We start from the raw sequence: 22,500 nt of genomic DNA on the forward strand, positions 1-22,500 counted from the left end.
AGCCAGGCCTGAAATTGGGGGTTTGGATTGATATTAATGGTATAGTTTAGTAATAATTTAAGGTATCTTGGAGTCCAATTAGAAAATATGCTGTTTAATATTAATAGTTTATTTGATATTAATTAATTAATTTTTTGTAGATCCTTGCTGTACATTAGCAAGATTTAGTTTCTGTCGGCGATCGCTTTTGTAGACTTCTGGTCTGATGCTATAACTGATTAATAAATTATTCATGCAGCATTTTGTTCGGTGCCATCAAGTACTTGGTGTCTACGTTTTGTTATTCACTGCAGTTTGTGACTGTAGAGCTTGACATTCTCATGTTTAAAGTAGCGTGCGTTACATTAAACACGTGACCTTCTTAACTTAACGCGCGTTACGTCAAACACGTGACCTCTTTTATGTTAACGCACATTACATTAAACATAAACACGTGTATGTTTAACACGTGACCTTATTCAGTAGTGCGCATGTGCACACACAATATCTAGGCCTGACATCACTTGCTTATTATATTCGAAACATTTCATTGTCATGATCTTATTGTATCATTGTTTGACGTTCACAAATGACAATGTGTACAGATGAAGATTGCCTACCTCTCTGAATTGACGGCAATTAACGTTGTCCAGCATGCTCACTACTTTGAGAAAATGCCTCAAGTGTTGAGTCGACTTACACAACTGGCGCATGATGTCGTGTCTGTGATGTGTGGAGCACTTCGAATGCTACAACAACACGTCACCAAAACAGTAGATGCAGAGGTAGGACGTCAGATTACTAACAGATAGACACATAGACAGACAGACAAACAGACACAGAGACAGACAGACAGACAAACAGAAACATGTGTGGAGCACTTCGAATGCTACAACAACACGTCACGAAAACAGTAGATGCAGAGGTAGGACGTCAGATTACAAACAGATAGACACATAGACAGACAGACAAACAGACACAGAGACAGACAGACAGACAAACAGAAACATAGACAGACATATAGACAGACAGACATATAGACAGACAGACAGACATATAGACAGACAGACACATAGACAGACAGACATATAGACAGACAGGCAGACACATAGACACACAGACACATAGACAGACAGACAAGACAGACACATAGACACACAGACAAGACAGACACATAGACAGATTGACAGACAGACAAACAGACAGACAGACACACACAGGCACACACACACAATGATATCACAGCTCGTTCACTTTCTGTTCACGTGCGCAGCTGACCAAGACATTCGTGTCCAATACCGGCTGGTCGCCGCTCGAATCACTCGACATCAAGCAATACTGCCACGACTTCATCCTTTGCCACTTTGATCCCGACGATGCCATCCCTCCCCAACCATTCGTTTTCAAAGAATATCTAATGGCCGACGAAGCAGCGTCAGTTCACGCAAAGAAAGTCCAATATGAAATCATCAAATGCTTTCCTTCCGCATCAGACCTGGGCATGCAGGCACAAGGCAACCCAAGATCGAAGCCACAGAAACAAAAGACGGCCACGTTCTACTCACAAGTGGCCGAGAGCGAGTCGTCTGGTGGAGAGAACACTCACGGTGTTGAGAGTCCAGAAGAGTTACTCAAGAGTGTGGATATGGCGATTGGACGAAGCAACAGCAACTCGGTGTCTGCAATGTTGTCTCTCCGGCAAGTGATCCTACGAGGTGGGCAAGCGTTGAAATCGCGGTTTTCACGTGAGGGGATTTTGTTAGGCGAGGATATATCACAACCGGTTCTTCAACCGTGGCCGTACACCTTCGGAACAGTGTCTGATCAATTGCCGTCATATCCCAAGCCGGATTCACCATCTTCTGCTTCGGTTGTACGAGTCACCGACGACGCTCCAGATTCGTATACATCTCAGCTCTCTGTAAAGGCTGAGAGTGCAGATGAGGCTCCGTTTGCTATCCGTTTGTGTGTTGGATATCTCGAGCAGCCGGTTGCTCTCCGCGAGGAAGGCATATTTCGTGTTCCAGGAGACGTGACTCGAATCCAGCAGCTGCAGGCGGCCTTGGTCACTGACGAAGACGGTGGATCGTCGAACACGCGTCTTCGCTCGTTTCTAATCAACGAGATTAGCAACGAGTTGAACCCCAACACGGTGGCAGGATTGCTCAAAATGTATTTACGTCAGAAAAGCATGTTCTCGGCCGACGAAAGTCGCCAAATGGCTGATATATGTCGACTCGCTAAGGGCGATCTGTTCCAGGCTTGTCGGCTAATGAGGGACCTACTGCAGAGAGTCACGAAACGCAGCTACGCCATACTACAATCCGTGATAAAATTGCTGATGAAAGTTGTTGAGTACAGTGACGAGAATCGCATGTCCATGCAAGCGTTAGCTCTCTCGTGTGGCCTCTCTGTTTTCCCGGAGATGTTCGACACCGGAGATGCTGTCATCACGCTCAAGTTTTTCTTGGGTAACTATGACAGTTTGTTCGTAGTCGATGCTAACGAATGATGATGAGATGAACAGCCGTTTGTAGTTGATTTGTGTAGTTATTTGCAGCATCACAAACTGACTTTTCTCTTCAAACTTGAGATCAATTTGACAGTCAGCTTAATTGGTTTCATCACATACATTAGAGAAACTCTTGCTGTTACACTGTGGCAACCGTCTCTGGATTCAATGTCTGGTGTTGTCTGTGTTGTGTCTGTCCATTGATCTCATCTGTTGTTAATCTGTTGTAGCTTGGTAAAATTTGCCTGATTTCAAGACTGGGCATAGTGAGCATGCGACATGTTATTGGGTGTGGCACTAACTGGGAGGATCACGTGATCCAGACACATAATACCTTTAACCCAATGAGTCAATTGGGCAGTAGCTAGAGCCAATGAAGAGAAACCACCCACAATTTGAGGACAAAATGTTACCTTGAATATATATATATATATATATATATATATATATATATATATATATATATATATATATATATATTATTGAACGACTAATAGCATACGGAAGTCCCAACTTAAAGCTTTCCAGAAAGGAACAGCTAGCACAGCACAAACTTTAGAAGATATAGATTTTAAAGTTTCTAGGCTATCTGGTGACCATAAACTGAGCGACTCCACCACCAAGGGGTAGAAAACCCCGCCTGCAGATGTCACTCTTGCATCATGACGATCATCTTTCTCCATCTCAGCCACTATTCCTGATGTTTCAGCAACTCGAGGGATGTATAATGGTTGCAAAGTGTTTCTTATTGTGATGTCAAAGTATCCAGGATGTTCATTCAAAAAAAATTGGATGAAAAACATCACCTGGCCAGTATTTGGTTTCGCCAGAGCTTCTCTGTTCTTTTACAACTTGTTTCAAATCAATAAGAAGCGATTGCCAAATAGTCTCACTCAAAGCATTATGACGATTCAGACGATGTGGACCATGACCACATCCAACTAGGTGATCTCCATAAGGGTCAAGTGGCTGACCGCACAAACATCTAATTAATGCCGTTTGGTGGGAAAGGAAATATGTGCAGACCCAACCAGTATCTTGATATATATATATATATATATATATATATATATATATATATCCACCATGCCAGACACAGCAGTAACAGACACACAAATAGACATACTACTGTATGCATGTGCACTGAGGCATAAACATACAGTAGCAATTATCACCACTAATTATTATTGTAAGTAATTATTTTATTGATAAACAATAACTCTTATCATGTGAATCACAACGAACACCACGTTTTCTTAACGTTTCCATAACATGTCATCTCTTTGAGTTTGAGTGGTTGTTTAGACTCAACACCTTGTCTCACCCCCTTAGCGACCCAAAACAAAAACACTAAACTACACTCAACTACTCGACGGTGTTAGGCATACATGACATATCCCTGAGCTAATAATAATTATATAATCACTTCTTCCTATCGTTGTTATGTTGACTGCATTGCGGACAATACCATTCACCTTTGGGTTGTTCGGTCAATCCAACGCATTCGAAGTGAAACCACTCGACCAGACACTCCAAGTTGTCGCATCCGACCATCTCACCAAAAGGCCCTCGCTCGCAAAAACAATACTTTGCCTCATTACCATTAACCGGCACGTTTGACGTCACTTCCTTAGGAGGAGACGATGGCGTCATCGATGCAGTAGAAGCTTCTGCAGACGACGAGGTTTTTTGTCGTTTCCGTCGGGCTTTCATGACTCTCCGGTTCCTGGCTCTTCGTGCCTCTCTCTCTTTCTCAGTCTCGCGTGCTCTCGCGTTCGCCATCGCAATTCGGTTCTTAGCTCTGCGCGCCTCGCGCTCTTCTTCACTCTCGTTTGCTCGAACGGCTCGCATTAAAATTTTCTTACGGACTTTTCCCTTCTTCACGAACACATAACCGCATGCTGTACACACCGACCCTCTGTGGTTCCTACCTGCCGCACACTGCGGGCACAACTTGGTGAGAGGCATCGGAATTCGAAATTGACGAAATCTGTGAACAAAACAAATCAACGCGATCTGATTATTTAGATAACGAGAGCGCGGTGCGTCGATTTGATTAGCGAAATGAGAAAATAGTGAAGAGAAAAGTTTCTTACATTAGAACCGAACACTGAGAGGCCGAACACTACAGTACAGTACTTCTATCGGTATCTTGACTGGTATCTAGGCCGAATGCGTTCGATTTCAAGAGAGAACGTTCACAGTGAGCATGCGCACATGTCACGATCCAGTCACATGATACCACAGCCGGCATAGCCTCGTACCCAGGCCCTCTCGCGCGCCCGGTAGCAATACTTCCGGAGTTACGCGGGACGAAAAAAGTCTGACTAAGCAAGACTACCAATGAAGTAACTACGAGAAATCACTCGTAACTTAAGATCAAAGCTTTATCTTGCAAATCTGAATGCAAGAAAATATCAATTCTTACTTGTCGCTTTTTAGGCTCGCGTAGCCAGACCCGTTCCGCCGCGTCATACTTCCGGAAGTATGGCTACGCGGGACTACCTTTTCTGTCGTTAGAATCCACCGTGCAAGTAGATACAGCAGCAACAGACACACACACACACACACACACACACACACACACACACACACACACACACACACACACACACACACACACACGGGCTACCAGTCTGGCGTGGCCAAACGCTTAGAGCGCGAGAGGAGGCGTAGACTAGATACCGCGGGCAGCGTACCCCGCGGTAGACAGTATACTTTCGCTGCGCATGCGTACCGAGGCTTACCAACACACACCAACAAACATCTAGAGCGTGGGAGACGCACATACAGACGCAAGAGACACATACCATCACTGATGTGTTACACCATCACCTACACACCAACGTCACACACTGTAACTACCTTCCTGCACACCACCTTTCTCCTCACATCATCACAATGCCTTAGTTCCCCAAGCAATGGACCATCGATCACGCTGCCAATCTTATCGACCCAGACAACCCGTCAGCCCAGACTGGCAACAACAACAACAACGATCGAGACGAAACCGAGCACACACAGTCTGTCTCATTGTCGACGACACACACAGTGATGCCATCCGCTTCAGACGCTCCAGATCGAACTCATCCAGCGATCAATCTCTTGGTGAAGTGCAACTCGATGTGTTCGGATCGCAAGACCAGGACAGTGTGTTTGACTTGCACAGCAGCATGGGCAGCTCCAACAGCAGTGCCTACATGTCGGGTGCACGCCGGGCCAGTTCTCCTCCATTCATTTCCGTTGTCCAGCTCTCCACACGTCTCTCACCCTCAGCTCACATTGCTGCGCGCTTCTCGCCGTCTCATCCCGCAGGAAGGCTATGCTACCGGCCACTGCAACTGCCGTCATTGCCGAGATACTCAGAGTTGAGCTCGACATACGTGGATGTAGACACCATGTCCGCTCTGGATCCGCGGGTTGCGCTCCGCGTCACACCTCCACCACCATATCATGCTAGCGCTGATCCGTCCGGAACGTTTCCGTTTCGGGGAGAAACTGATTCTCATCGGCATCTGTCCAGGACATTAATGATTGCCTTCTTGTTCGCAGCCTCGCTGCAAACATTAACCGGTGCGATAACAGCATGTCTCGCACTCGCTTCGCTCGGCTTTATGCCAGAAGCGACCGTCACCGAGCCAACTTTTTTCTCTTCAGGATTTACGGTATTTACAGGCATCTTGTAGTGTTTTTAGGTGTCGATACACCGTGATTGTGTGCGTGTAGGTGCTGATCGCAGGCATTCATGGAATGATCGGTTTCTTCTCATTAAAAAAGAAGCCGCGGATGTTGAAGCTCTGTGTAAGTCTGTGTGCGGAAAACGCGAGTTCTATCTGTTTTGTAAATGTGTTCGTTGCGTTGCTAACCCGAGGAGGATTGCGGTAGTGCCTCTGTGGACAGACGGACAGTTGGAATGCAGTGCATGCGCTCATTGTTATCGCTGGTGTTAATTAGCGTGCCAGTCGACGTGCATGCTTTCAAGAGCATAGCTATCCGATGTCGACACTCCCTTCTCACGGTCTTCATTGTTTTTGTTGTTGTCGTTCTTGTTGTATATTTGTGTGCGCGCGTTTGTCACTTGTGTGTGTTTGCGACTGTTTGTCCGTTTGCATGTGTGCGCGTTAATTCGTCCATGTCTGCATGGTGTGTGTGTGTGTGTGTGTGTGTGTGTGTGTGTGTGTGTGTGTGTGTGTGTGTGTGTGTGTGTGTTTGCGTGTGTGTGTGTGGGTGTGGGTGTGGGTGTGTGTGTGTGTGTGTGTGTGTGTGTGTGTGTGTGTGCGTGCGCGTGCGTGCATGTATGTTGCATGTCTTTATTTTCTTCGCAGATAGCTGCAGACTCACTCTTCGCACTTGCCTGTCTCGTTCTCTGTATCATCAGCGCAATGGAGGCCCAGCAAACAACCGACAACATCACACACACCTACCAATGCATCAAAGAGACAACAACGCCAGCCACTCAATCCTGCATCTGCTTTTCACCCGACCGTCCAAATTCTGCTCTAAGAGTACAAGCTAGTGATGGCCGACCGTGCAGCGTCGCTGACGCCACTCTTATGTCACTCATCCACGCAAACATAATTGCCAACCTATGCAGCTGTGTTCCCAGCAGTGTCATCATCCTGATATTCCTTCGAATCGCAATGAAGTTTTCTTTCTGCAGAAGACGCCAAGGAAGAATTGACGTCGCCGCTGTTGTACACCTGACAAACACACGATCACCCCTCTCGTCCCCCCTAGCCGTTCAACAAGACGCCGAGCTGCCAAGCTATGATGCAGCATGTCAAGCACATCGATGCTTCTCACCCAGCCAGCCGAGTCTTCCCCACTACACGACAGCATTCGAGCTGGAAGCCATTCCAGAGGCGCCACCTTCATATCGCACTTCCACAAGCACCAGCTGCGGCTCATATCACTAACAATAGACTGAAGTGCGTAGCTATAGATATAGTATACAGCTGCATGCCATATCTTAGCGCATCCGCTCACATTTTGTGCTCGATTCGAGAGCATCTGAGTTTCAGGGCTAGGCGCGTTGACATTATCAGCATTACAACGTTTGTAGCTGCACGAGGTGTTAGAAGTTTGATGTCACTGCTTTGTTGTAGATCCCAACCTGTAGAGAAAGCACGTCAGTAAATTTTACTGCTGAGTCGATCGGGTGTCTGACACGCTCGCAGTTTGGTCTCGATTTTAGTGCGTGTAAAACGTTCTAGTTGCTCCTTTCTGCTATGGCTGCTGAGGCTGGCGCGACGGCTAGTAGATCTAGAAGCAATGAGAGACGCGTGAGGTTTGATGAGAAAACAACATATCAGTATGATGACTCGCAGTCGAACTCGATGGAGATGAAGGTTACGAACAAATCATGTGGGAATGAGAAGATTTCACCTTGTCGATCAATTCTGTATCGTCGTGACTGCTCAGACAGTAGGGATTCTCAACTCAACCGCAGTTTGCCTTCCCCCATTTGCTCATCTCCTCTCCCCAGCATGCTCAATCCTCATTCCATGCCAGTGCAAATGACCAGCATTCTATCCGCCTCTTCTAGCAGTGCCAGCCCTCTGGCAAACTCATCAACAACAACATGTACATCCAGCACAGCTACAGTTGTCTGCACTGAACAGTCATCGAGCAGAGGAAGAGGATGGCCCCTACTTGCTGTCACACGGAATTTGCGTAAGAACAGGTCAAGTACGAGACGACACACAATCATGGAACTGAGCACACCGACGCCAGCCAGCAGAACTCAAAGCAACAGACTTCCAAGATACTCTCAATTATCACGTCATTCGAACGAAGACGCGCACAGCAGTGGCAATACACTAGAGAATCTGAATGCTGTGGACACCAACTTTCCTCCACGATACTCAACTGGAACTATACCAGAAATATTACCAATTGATGATGATGATGTGTTCAATGGCGACATTAATAACAATCGAGAAAGTGAGACGGTAGGGACACAAGCAAGAGCCATCATATTTCTGTTCCTCTGCACAGTGGAGCTTGTGATGGGAGTGATACTTTGTATTGTGGCAGCGAAAGCAAACTCCTTGAGACCATCGGATATGTCCACTTCTTCGTACACGTGGCCTGGAATATTGGTCGGTATGATGTAGAATGGATTTAATTGACATACAGCTGCTGTATGAGACAAAACCAACTAGCACGTCTGCTGCAAGTGCATACAAAATATTGTATGTACATGCAGACAGATGGACATACAGACATGAAGACACACAAACAAATAGACAAACAAACAAGAGCCTGAATTATACACAACTATGTCAGGTCTGTTTTCATTCCTCAGTATCGGTGCTGAGGCTCCTTATAATAGATTTTGAGCGTATGCAAGCAACTGCCCCATGCGTTGACAATTTCCTTCAGCTGCCAACCCCATACTCACATGTTACAAACGTACTCATTGACAGATTTTCCATGTTCACATTGGATGTTCCAATCAACAAACGAAGAACCAGCCTCAGAGACACCGTCAAACAAAAGTAATGGAATTTAAGTGCAAGCATGTCTTTGCTAGCTGAGGATAGCCTCCAACCATAAACCAGCTCCTTGTCCTTGTAAAGAACCCACTCTAGCTGCATCCTTGGTCGATCTTGAATTGCAGTTTCCATGTGCACTCGTATGAGCAGAAATCTTAATTGTGTTGTAACTTTTGATGGTCTTGAAGAATCTGAATGTGTTGCTGAATGAGAGACAATCAAATAAACTGATCAACAGACAGACAGACATATAAACAAACAAACAAACAAGCAGACAAACATACAGACAAACGGACAGCAAGATGGACAGACAATTAAATGACTAAAACAATATCAACAATACACACTGACAACAACTGCCACTATCATTTTCTTGCAGCTAATAGCATTCGGCCTCGAAGGTATCACAACATATGGTTGTCTACGAAACAGTCTCCTAGCTCGTTTACTTGTAAGTCACTAACACACTGTTCAATCACAACCCAATCATCACAAAGCATAAACTATCATTCCTTTTTTGTTACAGCTCAGTGCGGCCATCATCATATCGCTCACTTGTCTCTCCCTCAACCTTCACTTTGCACTGTCAGCTCAAAGTGACGGCGAACGATATAAGAATGACTACCAGCAGTGTCTTTGGAGTGTCGATAAACAAGTCTGCCGCTGCTATCAAACAGTAAACGATCTTGTTAAGCAGACGGATTTGTCTACATCGAGTTGCAGTCCCACAGATGCGGATATATACAACGTATTTGTGACCATATTCATTTGCAATATTGCGTCCGCATTTCCTGATATGATCACGTTCATTCTGTCTATTCTGTTGATGAAGAAAGCTCTAAAGTTGGCAAGACAGGAGAGGGTATGGTAGATTGTTTAAACTTGGATGTATTGTATGATTTGCTCTTGTGCAGCATGGCAGTAGATACAGTATTTGTAAAGCAGTCTGCATGTGTTTGTCTAACTACTAGCTAGTAAGGAAGACAATCAACCTGCTTGTCTGTCTTATTTCTTTACTGTCTACCATTAATTCTAGTTTATTTTTCTGTCTGTCTGTATATCTGTTTGTCCATCCGTCGATCTGTCTGTCTGTCTGTCTGTCTGTCCATCTGTCTATCTGTCCGTCCATCCGTCCATCTGTCTGTCTGTCTGTCCATTTGTCTCAGTCTATGCCTGTCCGTCTGCCTGTCTATCTGTCTGTCCATCCGTCCATTTGTCTGTATGTCTGTCTGTCTATTTGTCTGTCTGTCCGTCTGTCTGTCTGCCAGCTGTTGCATGTTGGTGTCTATAAATCGCATTTTCCTCACCTAGAATCAACGCCAGAACGCAAGCATAGCTGTCACATCTGTCGTCGTCAGTCCACCATCTCCAGTCCACTCTAACAGAAACACAACAAACGAAGAAAACCAAAGAGCTCCAAACAACACGCCAAACTCCCCTCAACAAAACAGCAACAACCTTCCTCCCCCATACAGAACAGGAGGATCTCTCCCTGACATCAGGCACGCTCACAGATCAATCCGAAGTCTCCCATCCTATCACACAGCAATGCAGCATCCGACGATAGCAAACACCTTGTCAGATCCAAACAATGCCACAGCACAGCCTCAAACAGACGATGATGTCTTTCTCTGAACGCAAACATGCAATCAAGAACATGTACACAATGTGTGATGATTTGTCAATACAAGAGTATCAATTTTTGTATAATGAAAAGCAAAAAGAGTTGGTAGTCTACAACAGATAAAATGATTAGTATATGTAGCTGTTCACAGCAAAGTTTGATTGTCGATTTTTAAGCTTGAAGATGAGCAAAATTTTTGTTTTAATTTGATGAGATTAAAGAATTGGTATGCAAACACGCATCCTTCCACGTCAAAAATTCCTATTAGCTATGACCTTGAAACAGGCCTCTGTATAAGTCACGTGACTTAGCGAATTCAAAAGGTTGACTCACTTCCGGTCTGCTTGACTTGCGTGCGTGGGTATGTTGACTTGCGTGCGTGGGTATGTCATCACACAGTCCAATCACAAAAGCAGTATTTGCGTTTGGTCGTACATGGCAACCAGAGACACAACCGCCAACGTTCATGAAACAGTTTTTATCCTAATTTATGTTTGAAATTACCGGAAAAAACACCAGAACTTACCTGTCTACAACAGCTGCTAAACGCGAAATCAATCCAAATGAATCGTTTTCCTGGATGACTGCAACTATACGGGAACCTAGCCTTGTGTATGTCCCGTATGTGTAAAGGGGTTGGGGCTGCATGGGGTTGGGGTTGGGGCTGCATGGGGTTGGGGTTGGGGCTGCATGGGGTTGGGGTTGGGGCTGCATGGGGTTGGGGTTGGGGCTGCATGGGGTTGGGGTTGGGGCTGCATGGGGTTGGGGTTGGGGCTGCATGGGGTTGGGGTTGGGGCTGCATGGGGTTGGGGTTGGGGCTGCATGGGGTTGGGGTTGGGGCTGCATGGGGTTGGGGTTGGGGCTGCATGGGGTTGGGGTTGGGGCTGCATGGGGTTGGGGTTGGGGCTGCATGGGGTTGGGGTTGGGGCTGCATGGGGTTGGGGTTGGGGCTGCATGGGGTTGGGGTTGGGGCTGCATGGGGTTGGGGTTGGGGCTGCATGGGGTTGGGGTTGGGGCTGCATGGGGTTGGGGTTGGGGCTGCATGGGGTTGGGGTTGGGGCTGCATGGGGTTGGGGTTGGGGCTGCATGGGGTTGGGGCTTGGGGCTGCATGGGGCTGGGGCTGGACTAGGGTTAGGGTTAGGGTGAAGATTTGCCTCCACCCCGGACTCTCTTGCGCTAGCTTGTCCGGTACCCTAACCCATAACCCTAATAATTCACATACCGGCTCCAGACAAGAGCCGGAGAGTCTTTACACGAGGCTAGCGCCTTACTTAGACGATTACAATTATATGCGGTAGTAAGGCTCATAGCTGTGGAAGAGAGGGTGTAAACAAACCAGTTTCAACGATTCCATAATTCTCTATCTTCAGATCTAGACCGAGTCATGTGTCTTGAGTTACCCGTATGTCATAGTAGGAAATTTAGAGAGTCAAACCTGACCCGCAAAATGCACAATCTGATGACAGAAGTTTTTGGGCACTGTTATTGAACGTGTTTGATCATTATAATTAAATAGTTAATAATTAAATAGTTAATAATTCAATAATTAATTAATTCAATAATTAATCAATTAATTAATTTTGTGTTTGTGTTTCAACTATTTGTCGGTTTTTTACCACAATAAAATTGCATATTAAACTGACCATTTCATCACAAAATAAGCAACACAAGAGCATAATAAGAACGCTACAAAAACCACCCAATCGCGACTGTACAGAACACAAACCCTTGACACCATGAACAGCAATCTCGAACAATAAGTCTATACATAACTATAAATATATACATAACACTTGCCACAAATAAGTGCCTTAACTACAGTAATAAACTTAGAGCAAAAAATTGATATCAACTTTTTATTACAAACGGATGCTTCTGTAGATCAGAGGCCAAAGGGCGTTGATTGACATCCCTACAGTTGAGATTGCAACATGTTATATACAAACGATTGTAATGATTGATGTTTTGTTGACATGCCTGGTTAGACAGGAAGCGACGAAGTTGATCGCATGCGATGAGAACGACGAGCTAGACAGCAGAGCAGGTTTGCCACCATTTCCGATGTGGTAGAGAGCGGCTGTCGCTTCCATCTCAGCAAACGGTGGCTTCCCGGTTGCCATCTCAAACACAGTACATCCAACACTCCTAGAACACAATACAGCAAACTGAAGGTCTTACACGGCAATAACAATAAAGTTGAACAAAATAAGCTTGTTAATATCAACACCTATATAAGCACACTTCATGTGTTAGTAAATATTATAAATATAATTTGTGCTATACAGCAATTTGATTATATATTTTTAATCATATATATTAATTAATTAATTATAATTTTTTAATTTGTCAAGCCTGAAAACGAATTAATTAATACATTACAATGTCACTCATTAATATCAAACAATTGTAAAGCAATTAAGTGTGTGTACATGCAGTAGAGTGTACAGTAGAGTGTCACTCATCTGAACGAGTTTGGATCAAGACGTTCACGTAAGTGTTTGTTGCTAAGATAATCGATATGAAAAGGTATCACTACAAGTGTCTATCATTACGTGTGTAGCATATAAGTATCCACAATTATCACACAAAAAGTCGGTAATTTTGTCTCATAATTTTGATTTTTCACTGCTGACGTCATGGTCACATGATGATCACGTGATCAACATAAGGTAGATACGTAGCACTTTACTGTAGTAGAATGTCAGGGTTCTAGCCAGGATTATTGGAAGGTGTAGCGATACGGGTGTGACACAAGTCTGTTATGTGGGCATGGCATGTAGTGAGCCGCTATGCTTTAGCATGTCTGGCTAGAATCCTGATGTTGGAAAACCTCAAAACAATCAAACAATGTCTGTAACGTCTTCAGCACCAGAAAGCAATCTCACAAGTCATTTTAGCAATCGGTCAGTGTAAACACGATTTACATCAGAAAACGTCTATTTGCTTAGCACTCAAAGTGCTGATAGAATCACAGCAGTTAGTACTAGATGTCACTTGGGTTTCCATGCACAAATTAATAATTAATTAATTTTCATTTAATTAATTATTAATTATTTATTTATTAAATTAATTTTTATTTAATTAATTATTTTTTATTTATTAAATTATCTATTTATTTATTTAATTATTTAATTAATTATTTATTAAATTTATTTATTTATTTAATTAATTATTAATTATTCATCTATTACAATAATTTTTATTTAACTAATTATTAATTTATTTATTAAATTAATTTTTAATTTTTATTTATTTATTTAATTAATTAATTATTGAAATAAATTTATATTTTAATTAATAATGGATGACGAGTGGTCTGCTACAATGTGTCAGCTGTCTTAACATTTCTCTGTTAGTCATCAATTGTCTCTGTTGATCTCACCATATGTCGGATTTCCTGCCGTATCCTGATTCAAGAACGACTTCCGGTGCCATCCAATACGGAGTTCCCATCATTGACTTAAATATGCCGCTCTGACTCAGACTCGCCTTCGTCTAGAAACACGACCAGATAACAACAGCATATGACAACTACAACTGCCTGGTGCTTCACACCTCTACACAGAACTGCTTGGCACATCCAAAGTCAATGAGCTTGATGACACTACTGGGGCAGATCATCACGTTAGCACCTTTGATATCTCTAGATGTAATACACAATAGACATCATCGTGCAGTCAGTTTATATTGAAATAAACGAATAAGTACACAAATGTGATAAACATAAATTATTATATAAATAAATAAAAAAATTGTGTGTGTGTGATTTGAAGATCAAGCGATTTCCAACCTGTGAACTATTCCTCGTTCATGGAGGTACACGATGGCATCCAACATCTGCCGCGTGTAACGCTGAAAGACAGATTCTTCAAACGGTCCAAAGCTGCAAAGAAGAGCAATCATCAAATGTAGAGATACTGACAAATATACTGACTGCTCTGTGTGTCTGTGTGTCTGTCCATCTGTCTGTTTGCATGTCTGTCCATCTGTCTGTTTGCATGTCTGTCCATCTGTCTGTCTGTCTGTCCATCTGTCTGTGTGTCTGTCTATCCATCCGTCTGTCTGTCTGTGTGTCTATCCGTCTGTCTTGCTGTGTGTCATCCATCTGTCTGTCTGTCTGTATATCCGTCTGTCTGTCTGTCTGTCTGTCTGTCTGTCTGTCTATCCATCTGTCTGTCTGTCTGTGTGTCTATCTGTCTGTGTGTCCATCTGTCTGTCTGTTTGTCTGTCTGTCCATCTGTCTGTCTGTCTGTCCTCCTGCCTCTTGTCCTTATATGCCCATCCACTAACCTACAAATCATTCTAAAACTGTCAATGCTTCTGTCGTTAGCCTGTCTCCTCTTCACATGTCATGTGCCTGTGTGTCTGCAAAGCCTTAAGCTACAAACAGTTACCAGTTGATTGCAGATGTTATTGAGCCACCAGATAAGTACTCCATGAAGATATTGACAGTTCTTGTACCTTCATCAAACGACGTGCCACGATACCTAACACACACAAACAAAATTCAAATGTTGCAGAACACGTAGAAAAAAAATTTAAAATTATAAAAATTGAAAATAAAAAATATAAAATGAAAAATATAAAATCGAAAAATAAAAATATAAATAAAAATTGAAAAATATAAAAATTATAAATATAGAAAAATAATACATAGAAAAATAAAATTAAAATTAAAAATAAAAACCAAAAATATAAAAAACAAAAAATAAAATACTACAAATAGAAAAAATAAAAAATAAAATAGAAATAAAAATATAAAAATTAAAAATAAAATTAAAAATTAAAAAACTAAAAACTAAAAATTAAAAATTGGAAAATCAAACAAATAAAAAATAAAAATATATAAAAAATAAAATTAAAAGTAAAAATTATAAATTAAAAATAAAAACCAAAAATAAAAAATAAAAATAAAATACTACAAATAGAAAAATTACAAAACTAAAAATAAAAAGTAAAAGTTTTAAATATACAAATTAAAAATTAAATACAAAAAATATTAAAGATAAAATAAAATACAAAATAAATAAATAAATTGAAAAACAGGAAACAAATAACAACAAACACAGGAAGGCTACCCAACAATGTTGATATGAGACAACGACTTGAGAAGTCCGACTTCATGCTGCAGCTTCTCATATTGCTATCAACGACAATCAGCCTCTCACATCACAACACACCACCAACAGCCACACCACAACTTACCCTCTCCGCCTTCATGACGTCCGAATGCAACGAAACCTGCTTCACCGCAATCATCTCTCCAGTCAACGTCAGACCCAACCAAACGCGACCGAATGCTCCCTGCCCAAGTAACGTCCCTCGTCGCCAACGAATGAAATCCTCCTCCTCGGCGTCGTCCGTCTCCTCGACTCCATTACGCTCACGTTCGTGATCACTGTCACCGTGTCCGGAATCTCCACTATGCGGCCGTCCTGTGGTGTCGCTACTCGAGCTCTGAGCTTCCGTTCGAATCGACCGAGGGCTTGACGTGCACGCAGTCGACGGTCGCGAGCTTCGATTCCCGAGATACGAGACAATCGTTTCGTTAGGATCAATTGAAATCCCGAGAATGGCTAATGGAGGAAGAGACAAAATGTCTGTTGAGCCGACAAGAGGCTGCGGGTGACAACTGAGTTTGGGGAGAGTTCGAGGCCGAGACGAGGCGTCGTCGTCAAGAATGTTCGTTGATGATGTGGCCTTGATGGTTGAGTCATCGCTCGACGAGTTGTCGATGATCGAAGAGAGTGAGATGCGCCGTGTGAGATGTGTGGAGCCGACGAGCGATCGTTCAGAGTCGTGGTCAGACGCGCACGCATCGAGAGTCGAACTGGAGGAGGAGGACAGATGCGTGTACGTACGAATGGCGGTGGCGTCGTAGCTCTCGTCTCTATCACACAAACACAACGATCAAATCAAACAAAAAGTCAAATTATGTCAACATGTTGTGACCTTGTGTTCCTGCCGAGTATATTGAGTGGCACTGGACTGCTACGTGCTCGTCTCATTCTCGATCGCGGTGACAGCTGCACGAGCTTCTCGGCCTCCAACGCTTCTTCGAAACTCGTTTTGAAGACGTTTGCGTGGATGCGAGTGAGTAGAGCGTCGCTTGGTAGCTCGGGTTCTTCGCTGCTCTCGTGATGTTTGTCGGTATTTTTTGGGTTCTTGTGTGGACTGGAGTGATGCGTGGCGTTTGAGGTGGTTGAGTTGGCGTCTTCGTTTGCGGATAATGTAACGCTGCTTTTTATTGTCTCTAGAAGTAGAGTAGAATGATGACGTGTAATTAGTGTCTTTCTATGGAGTAGAACTGCTGTATGCATGCCCATAAGTATATGCAAACACACACACGTATGCATGCACACACACACACACACACACACGCATGCACACACACACACACACACACACACACACACACACACACACACACACACACACACACACACACACACACACACACTCACCTAATCTACTACGAGACAGTTGTGTTGACCATTCGAGTGTGTTGTGATTCTTTAACGAAACCGTTTGAACTAATGGCTCAAGTTGGACGGGACGAGATGATTTGAGGTATCCATGACCTGCAAACATACATAACTTACAGACAAACTTCTCGTTGTGTTGCATCAAAGTCTCACCTCTTGATGGCAAACCACTTCTCTTTGGAGAAGACAGATTTAACCTATGAAACAATGTTTTAGGTTATACTTAATTAATTAATTATTATTAATTAGTAAAAAATTATTTATTGTATCGTACAAGTCACGTGACTGGGTGACTAGCATACTCAAAAGGCTAATGTATTGTGAGATACATCCCTCCAATACAATAGGCTAATGTATTGTGAGATGCATCCCTCCAATACAATAGTCTAATGTATTGTGAGATGCATCCCTCCAATACAATACTCTAATGTATTGTGAGATGCATCCCTCCAATACAATAGTCTAATGTATTGTGAGATGCATCCCTATAATACAATAGTCTAGTGTATTGAGAGATGCATCTCTCTAATACAATAGTCTAATGTATTCAAATTCAATCTTGTCCGACAGCATCAAGTTGTCTGACAGTTGGTCCTTTCTTGAACAGCTCGATATGGAGTCAATATGTCTTCACATTATCCCAACTGTGAAGCAAGTCCAAACCTATCTACAAACAAGTTTTAGAGAACGTTGTGCTGTCCCTCTAACAATGATAGCCGAGAACAGTATGAACGACGCAGCCTGGAAACTTCTTCTCCTGATCCCCAGATTCTTGCTACAACCTGTGTCCAGAGGTGGTACTTATGGGAGAAAGGAACTGGAAAGAAGATACAGGCTATTCAAGGAAGAACGCTGGCAAGAGCTGTATGTTACTTCAAAACCCAAAACACTTCACATGAGTAAAGATGACGAACAACAGAGTTTCTCCCTTTCAAGAGGATTAGTACATTCAGTGAAGAAAAAAGTTCAAGATGGAGAGATCTCCAGAGCAGCTAACATCCTCACAAGTGCAGGTGTAGCTCCAGAGTCTGACGCAACAGTGAAATTACTTCAAAATAAACATCCTCCTCGAAAACATTCAATTGATTCCGATCAATTACATCGACCAATTGATTGCACTCCTCTGCGAATCAATCAAGCTCTTCTCTCAAAGACACTGAAATATTGCCCCAATGGTTCAGGGCCAGGTCGTGATGGATGGAGATTCCAACATTTGAAATTGTTGCTTGAATCACAATTCTATTTGGAGTTGCTACTCACAACTTGTAATAGTCTACTAGCAGGTAACATCTCAGATTCAACGGCTCAAGCCTTGGCAGGAGCTAAATTGATTGCTCTGAAAAAAAATGAGAATGACATACGTCCAATTGCTGTTGGTAACTGTATCCGCAGACTTGTGGCCAAAGCAGCATGCTCACAAAGGAAGAAAGAGATAGCTGACTACCTGGCACCCCACCAATACGGAGTCTCAACTCCAGGGGGAGCTGAAATGATGATACACTTGATTCAACTCTGTCATCTTTCTCATCCAGATTGCGTTATACTCAAACTGGATGCAAGAAATGCCTTTAATTCTGTCAGTAGAAAGGTCATTTTGTCTGAAGTTTCAAACAACTTCCCTGATCTCTTTCCCTTTGTCTCTAAATGTTATGCTCAACCGTCTCAGCTAACAACGAGACTACATCAGTCAACTTGCTACATATCCTCGGAAGAAGGAGTTCAACAGGGGGATCCAATGGGACCCTTTCTGTTTGCCCTGGCTTTACAGCCGTTGCTTGTGAAGATAAACTGCAACGACAGTGGCACATTGACTCCTTCATATCTGGATGATATCACAGTCATTGGCCCGAAGGATGAGGTAATTTCCCTTTATAAAGAACTGAAAGACGACCTCCTCAGTATTGGTCTCGAATTGACTGAGAAGAAATGAAGCTTTTGCATTACATGGAATTTCTGACTGGAACTTGGAAATACCAGTAAAATCAGAAGGATTTGAAGTTCTGGGAACTCCAGTAGGAAGTGATTCGTATGTTGAGAGATGCTGTCTAGCCAATTTGAGAAAGAAAAGCAATTACTATCCAGACTTCCATAACTTGAAGATGCTCAGATAGCAAATCTCATTCTTCGGTACTGTGCTGTCCCAAAGATAATGCACCTTCTTCGAACGATGTCCCAAGACTTATAAGTACAATGGCAAGACTTCATGACAGCGAAATCATTAACACTTTTGAGAAAATCATAGGCTATGATTTGTCAAAACAACAACAACAACAACTAACACTCAGCATCAAGAATGGGGGATTCGGCTTAACGGCATCCAGTGATACTTCCACATCAGCTTTCCTAGGAGCTTGGGCTAACACCTTAAACAATTTAGGAAACAGAGACAAACGTCTGGTTTCTCTCTGCGACAATCTCACTGATACCTTTGTTGATAGGCCCCTATCCTTAGCAGGAGATTTGAATGAAGCTTTGGAGGATCATCACACTTCCTGTACAACAACTGAGCCACTGGTTCCTTCTTTGCAAGATCTCTCCAATTGTTCAAAGAAATTACAATCTCGACTACAGTCAATCAAAAAAGACAAACAGTTCCATCAATTTTTACAGAACTGCACTACAAGAGAGGATAGAGCAAGACTGATTAGCTGTGGGGGACCCATTGCAGGGGTTTGGCTAGATGCAGTCCCAGTGTCGCAGAATTTCACTCTTAGCTGTGTTCAGTTTAGAACTGCAGCACTTATGCAACTAGGGGCAAGTCTTCCTGTACTGGAAAACATCGAGAAATGCATACCCTTGTGTGGTAAAGACATAGACAAACAAGGCTATCATTTGCTCACGTGCAAATTTGGAGGAGGTCCAATATTCAGGCACGACCGTTATCTGGACAACTACTACAACATGTTGCGGGAAGTAGGCTTCCATTGCCGTAAAGAACTGACAGCTCAATTCCAAAACAAGCAATGCCCAGACATAGCTAGCTGTCTATGATTTTCATGAGGGCAAGAAATTATTGTTAGACATTACAACAACACACCCTTGGGCACAAAATAACATCTCAGGGAGCAGCAATACGGCAGGATTTGCAGCAGTGGAAAAAGAAAAACAAAAGGACAAGAAATACAGAGAAAATGCCGAATCCCTAGGACACATCTTTCACCCAATCGCAATTGAGGCTTTCGGACGCTGGGGCCCCAAGGCTGAAGAGCTACTGACATTGGACATGCCAGTGGGCCAATTCAAAGCACAGTGGTCACGTCATTTGTCGGTGACACTTCAACGACTAAATTCGGACATAATCAATAAACGGGCATTGACAATTGTTGGCAAGAAGGAGTCTGGTACCAGTGGGCCAGCTAACCTTGCCAAACGAGAATTTAGTTTTGACTTTTCATAAATTTATGTTCGTGTGTGTGTGTGTGTGTGTGTGTGTGTGTGTGTGTGTGTGTGTGTGAGTGTGTGTGTGTGTGTGCTTGGTTGCATTGTAGTTTGTATTGTAGTTTGCGTTGTAGTTTGCATTGTAGTTTGCATTTTAGTTCGTGTCGTAGTTTGCTTGTAATTTGCCTTGTGCTTTTGATGACAGTTCTGAGAAATATATATATTGTGAGATGCATCCCTCCAATACAATAGTCTAGTGTACTGTGAGATACATCCCTCCAATACAATAGTCTAACAAACTTACTGTGATCTTATGACTGTTTCTGGTTGACTTTGTGATCGAGATCGAGTCAGTGGTTTTTCAATCACACTGAGGTGACCCGGTGGATTCGGCCAACGATGAACGCTACTGTAAACAATCAAACTTAGCTATAACACGAGCCAATAACAAACTTAGTCTGTGCCAATCAGCGTCTGTCCGTCCATTCGTCTGTCTGTTTGTTCTCTGTCTATCTCAATTCCTGTTTGTCTGTCAACTTGTCTGTCTGTCTATCTGTGAATCTGTCTATATCAATGTCAGTCTGCCTGTCTGTCTGCCCTGTCTGTCTATTCGTCTGTCTGTCCATCCATTCGTCTGTCTGTCTGTCTGTCTGTCTGTCTGTCTGCCCTGAATATCTATCCATCTGTCTGGCTATCTGTCTGTCTGTCCGTCCGTCTGTCTGTCCATCCGTCTGTCTGTCCATCCATCTGTCTGTCAATACATATATTTTCACACATCATCGCTATTACAGTCTAAGACAATTAGAACTAAAATCACAAAGTCTAAGAGCCCATAATGGGCTACTTTATCAATCTATCTAATTAGCAAGACACGGTTCAGTTGAGTCCTTTGATCGTACTACTCTTCCTAATTTTTTACATAAAACATTAGCATTGCATCTTTGTAAAGCTATTGATAAACAGCGACGCCAGTACGTCTTGAACTCTCTGCCATTTGATCTTCCATCTTCATCTGTTGACTGGTGTGACAAGCGATTGAGAAAGTCAACAGCATCTTGTCCCCATCTTCCAAAATGTTCGAAAACCAAGGCAATGCAGTTAGAGGTGCGACCCCACATGTTCCACTCACCACCATATTTCTGTGCCTTTTCAAGCTCTCTTTTGGATGCAGCTGCACCATCTTCCAAAGCTGCTTGAGAAAGAATCTGTTGTGCCCATGGGTGAGCCACAGAAATGTCCAATTCGATATCGCAACCAGATTGTGCATCAAATGCAATGATATCAGGTCTATCATTACTATTAATGTAGCAATTCCTTGGTTCCCTTTGGTGTGTCATTTTAAGTTGTTGTAGGCAGCTGCTCCATACACTGGACAGTGTTTCGTGAGTCCAGACAGGTCCGCCCCCGCTCTTGCATGTTAGAAGGTGATAGCCATCTCTGTCAACATCTTTTCCGCATTCACAGGTTGACACAACAGATCCCAAGGGCATTTCACAACCCAGTCTCAAGCGTGTTGCAAGACGAAACTCGCCAGGCTTTAATGCAAACTTCGCTGATTGTGGTATTGAGTCAAGCCACGCACCTGCTCCTGTTCCCTGAAGAGACCTAAATCTTGCAGAAGAACGCTTAGATTGAGGGTTTGCAAGAATAGAAGATACAATGTTGTCAGTTCTTTGCAAGTTCAATTTTTGTTGTAACTTTTTAGTGTTACACATCAGATCAGCTAGAGATTTGTCTTCAGGTAGAGCGAGATGAAGCTGATGACTAATGGATCCAACAGAAGTACAACTTGGAATTGGACAAGAGATGTTCTTGATTGGACTAGTGAGATCTCCAAACAAATGAGGAAGACGACTTAAAGAGTGAGCCCAGCTGGATACAAATGCAATATGACACGTTGTTTCTATTGATGTCATCCCAAACCCACCATTGCGAACGGGCAAAGTTGCTTGCAGCCATTGGTCATTTTCTATATTGCGAAAACTAACCAATTGCAAAAAGGTTTCTTTTGTCAGCTGATCATG

The 22,500-nt window shown here is 43.1% G+C and overlaps 5 protein-coding genes and 1 long non-coding RNA gene across 7 annotated transcripts in view; 2 read left to right on the plus strand and 4 right to left on the minus strand.

The window, feature by feature from the left end:
- LOC134181046 (SLIT-ROBO Rho GTPase-activating protein 3-like) overlaps nt 1-2,718 on the plus strand; it is a 5,135-nt gene extending 2,417 nt beyond the window's left edge. Inside the window, exons 7-8 of the mRNA XM_062648244.1 lie at nt 585-764; nt 1,253-2,718. Coding sequence (XP_062504228.1) covers nt 585-764; nt 1,253-2,491 — 1,419 coding nt within the window. The 3' untranslated portion in view covers nt 2,492-2,718. The remainder of the gene's footprint in view (nt 1-584; nt 765-1,252) is intronic.
- A 960-nt stretch (nt 2,719-3,678) lies between these two features.
- LOC134181048 (inhibitor of growth protein 4-like) lies at nt 3,679-4,720 on the minus strand. The gene is made up of 2 exons (XM_062648247.1): nt 4,588-4,720; nt 3,679-4,481 (listed from the first exon to the last, which is right to left on the minus strand). The coding sequence occupies exon 2, from the start codon at nt 4,457-4,459 to the stop codon at nt 3,914-3,916; it is 546 nt and encodes a 181-aa protein (XP_062504231.1). The 5' UTR covers nt 4,460-4,481; nt 4,588-4,720; the 3' UTR covers nt 3,679-3,913.
- A 476-nt stretch (nt 4,721-5,196) lies between these two features.
- Nucleotides 5,197-7,645, plus strand: LOC134181047 (uncharacterized). Of its 2 annotated transcripts, none has more exons than XM_062648246.1 (3): nt 5,197-6,156; nt 6,218-6,292; nt 6,821-7,645. In XM_062648246.1, exons 1-3 carry the CDS (start codon nt 5,413-5,415, stop codon nt 6,992-6,994), a joined length of 993 nt encoding a protein of 330 aa, XP_062504230.1. In that variant the 5' UTR covers nt 5,197-5,412; the 3' UTR covers nt 6,995-7,645. The 2 variants fall into 2 exon arrangements, with proteins under 2 accessions (XP_062504230.1, XP_062504229.1); XM_062648245.1 differs by having other exon boundaries at nt 5,215-6,156; nt 6,817-7,645.
- A 1,663-nt stretch (nt 7,646-9,308) lies between these two features.
- LOC134181329 (uncharacterized) lies at nt 9,309-11,225 on the minus strand. The gene is made up of 3 exons (XR_009970126.1): nt 11,139-11,225; nt 10,296-10,619; nt 9,309-9,826 (listed from the first exon to the last, which is right to left on the minus strand). It is a non-coding gene; the product is annotated as an uncharacterized LOC134181329 (long non-coding RNA).
- A 999-nt stretch (nt 11,226-12,224) lies between these two features.
- Nucleotides 12,225-22,500, minus strand: part of LOC134181206 (uncharacterized) — a 20,651-nt gene continuing 10,375 nt past the window's right edge. The window contains exons 16-27 of the mRNA XM_062648435.1: nt 20,781-20,885; nt 17,252-17,295; nt 17,078-17,194; nt 16,566-16,866; nt 15,819-16,503; nt 15,692-15,756; nt 15,008-15,100; nt 14,404-14,496; nt 14,169-14,256; nt 13,996-14,108; nt 12,591-12,758; nt 12,225-12,525 (exon numbers count right to left, since the gene is read on the minus strand). Of these exons, the coding sequence (XP_062504419.1) occupies nt 12,462-12,525; nt 12,591-12,758; nt 13,996-14,108; nt 14,169-14,256; nt 14,404-14,496; nt 15,008-15,100; nt 15,692-15,756; nt 15,819-16,503; nt 16,566-16,866; nt 17,078-17,194; nt 17,252-17,295; nt 20,781-20,885 (1,936 nt within the window). The 3' untranslated portion in view covers nt 12,225-12,461. The remainder of the gene's footprint in view (nt 12,526-12,590; nt 12,759-13,995; nt 14,109-14,168; nt 14,257-14,403; nt 14,497-15,007; nt 15,101-15,691; nt 15,757-15,818; nt 16,504-16,565; nt 16,867-17,077; nt 17,195-17,251; nt 17,296-20,780; nt 20,886-22,500) is intronic.
- Nucleotides 21,231-22,398, minus strand: LOC134181610 (uncharacterized). Its single transcript, XM_062648875.1, has one exon. The coding sequence runs from the start codon at nt 22,390-22,392 to the stop codon at nt 21,334-21,336; it is 1,059 nt and encodes a 352-aa protein (XP_062504859.1). The 5' UTR covers nt 22,393-22,398; the 3' UTR covers nt 21,231-21,333.

This window comes from Corticium candelabrum, chromosome 6 (assembly GCF_963422355.1).
Source record: "Corticium candelabrum chromosome 6, ooCorCand1.1, whole genome shotgun sequence".
NCBI classification, from domain to species: Eukaryota; Metazoa; Porifera; class Homoscleromorpha; order Homosclerophorida; family Plakinidae; genus Corticium; species Corticium candelabrum.

What these genes read in the sequence shown, in the direction of transcription:
- LOC134181048 (XM_062648247.1), bottom strand. Translation starts at nt 4,459, where the DNA reads ATGCCTCTCACCAAGTTGTGCCCGCAGTGTGCGGCAGGTAGGAACCAC.
- LOC134181047 (XM_062648245.1), top strand. Translation starts at nt 5,413, where the DNA reads ATGGACCATCGATCACGCTGCCAATCTTATCGACCCAGACAACCCGTC. An exon ending in TTTTCTCTTCAGGATTTACG is followed by an intron (nt 6,157 to 6,217) that starts GTATTTACAGGC and finishes GTGTGCGTGTAG; the next exon opens with GTGCTGATCGCAGGCATTCA. An exon ending in CGCGGATGTTGAAGCTCTGT is followed by an intron (nt 6,293 to 6,816) that starts GTAAGTCTGTGT and finishes TTTTCTTCGCAG; the next exon opens with ATAGCTGCAGACTCACTCTT.
- LOC134181610 (XM_062648875.1), bottom strand. Translation starts at nt 22,392, where the DNA reads ATGACATCAATAGAAACAACGTGTCATATTGCATTTGTATCCAGCTGG.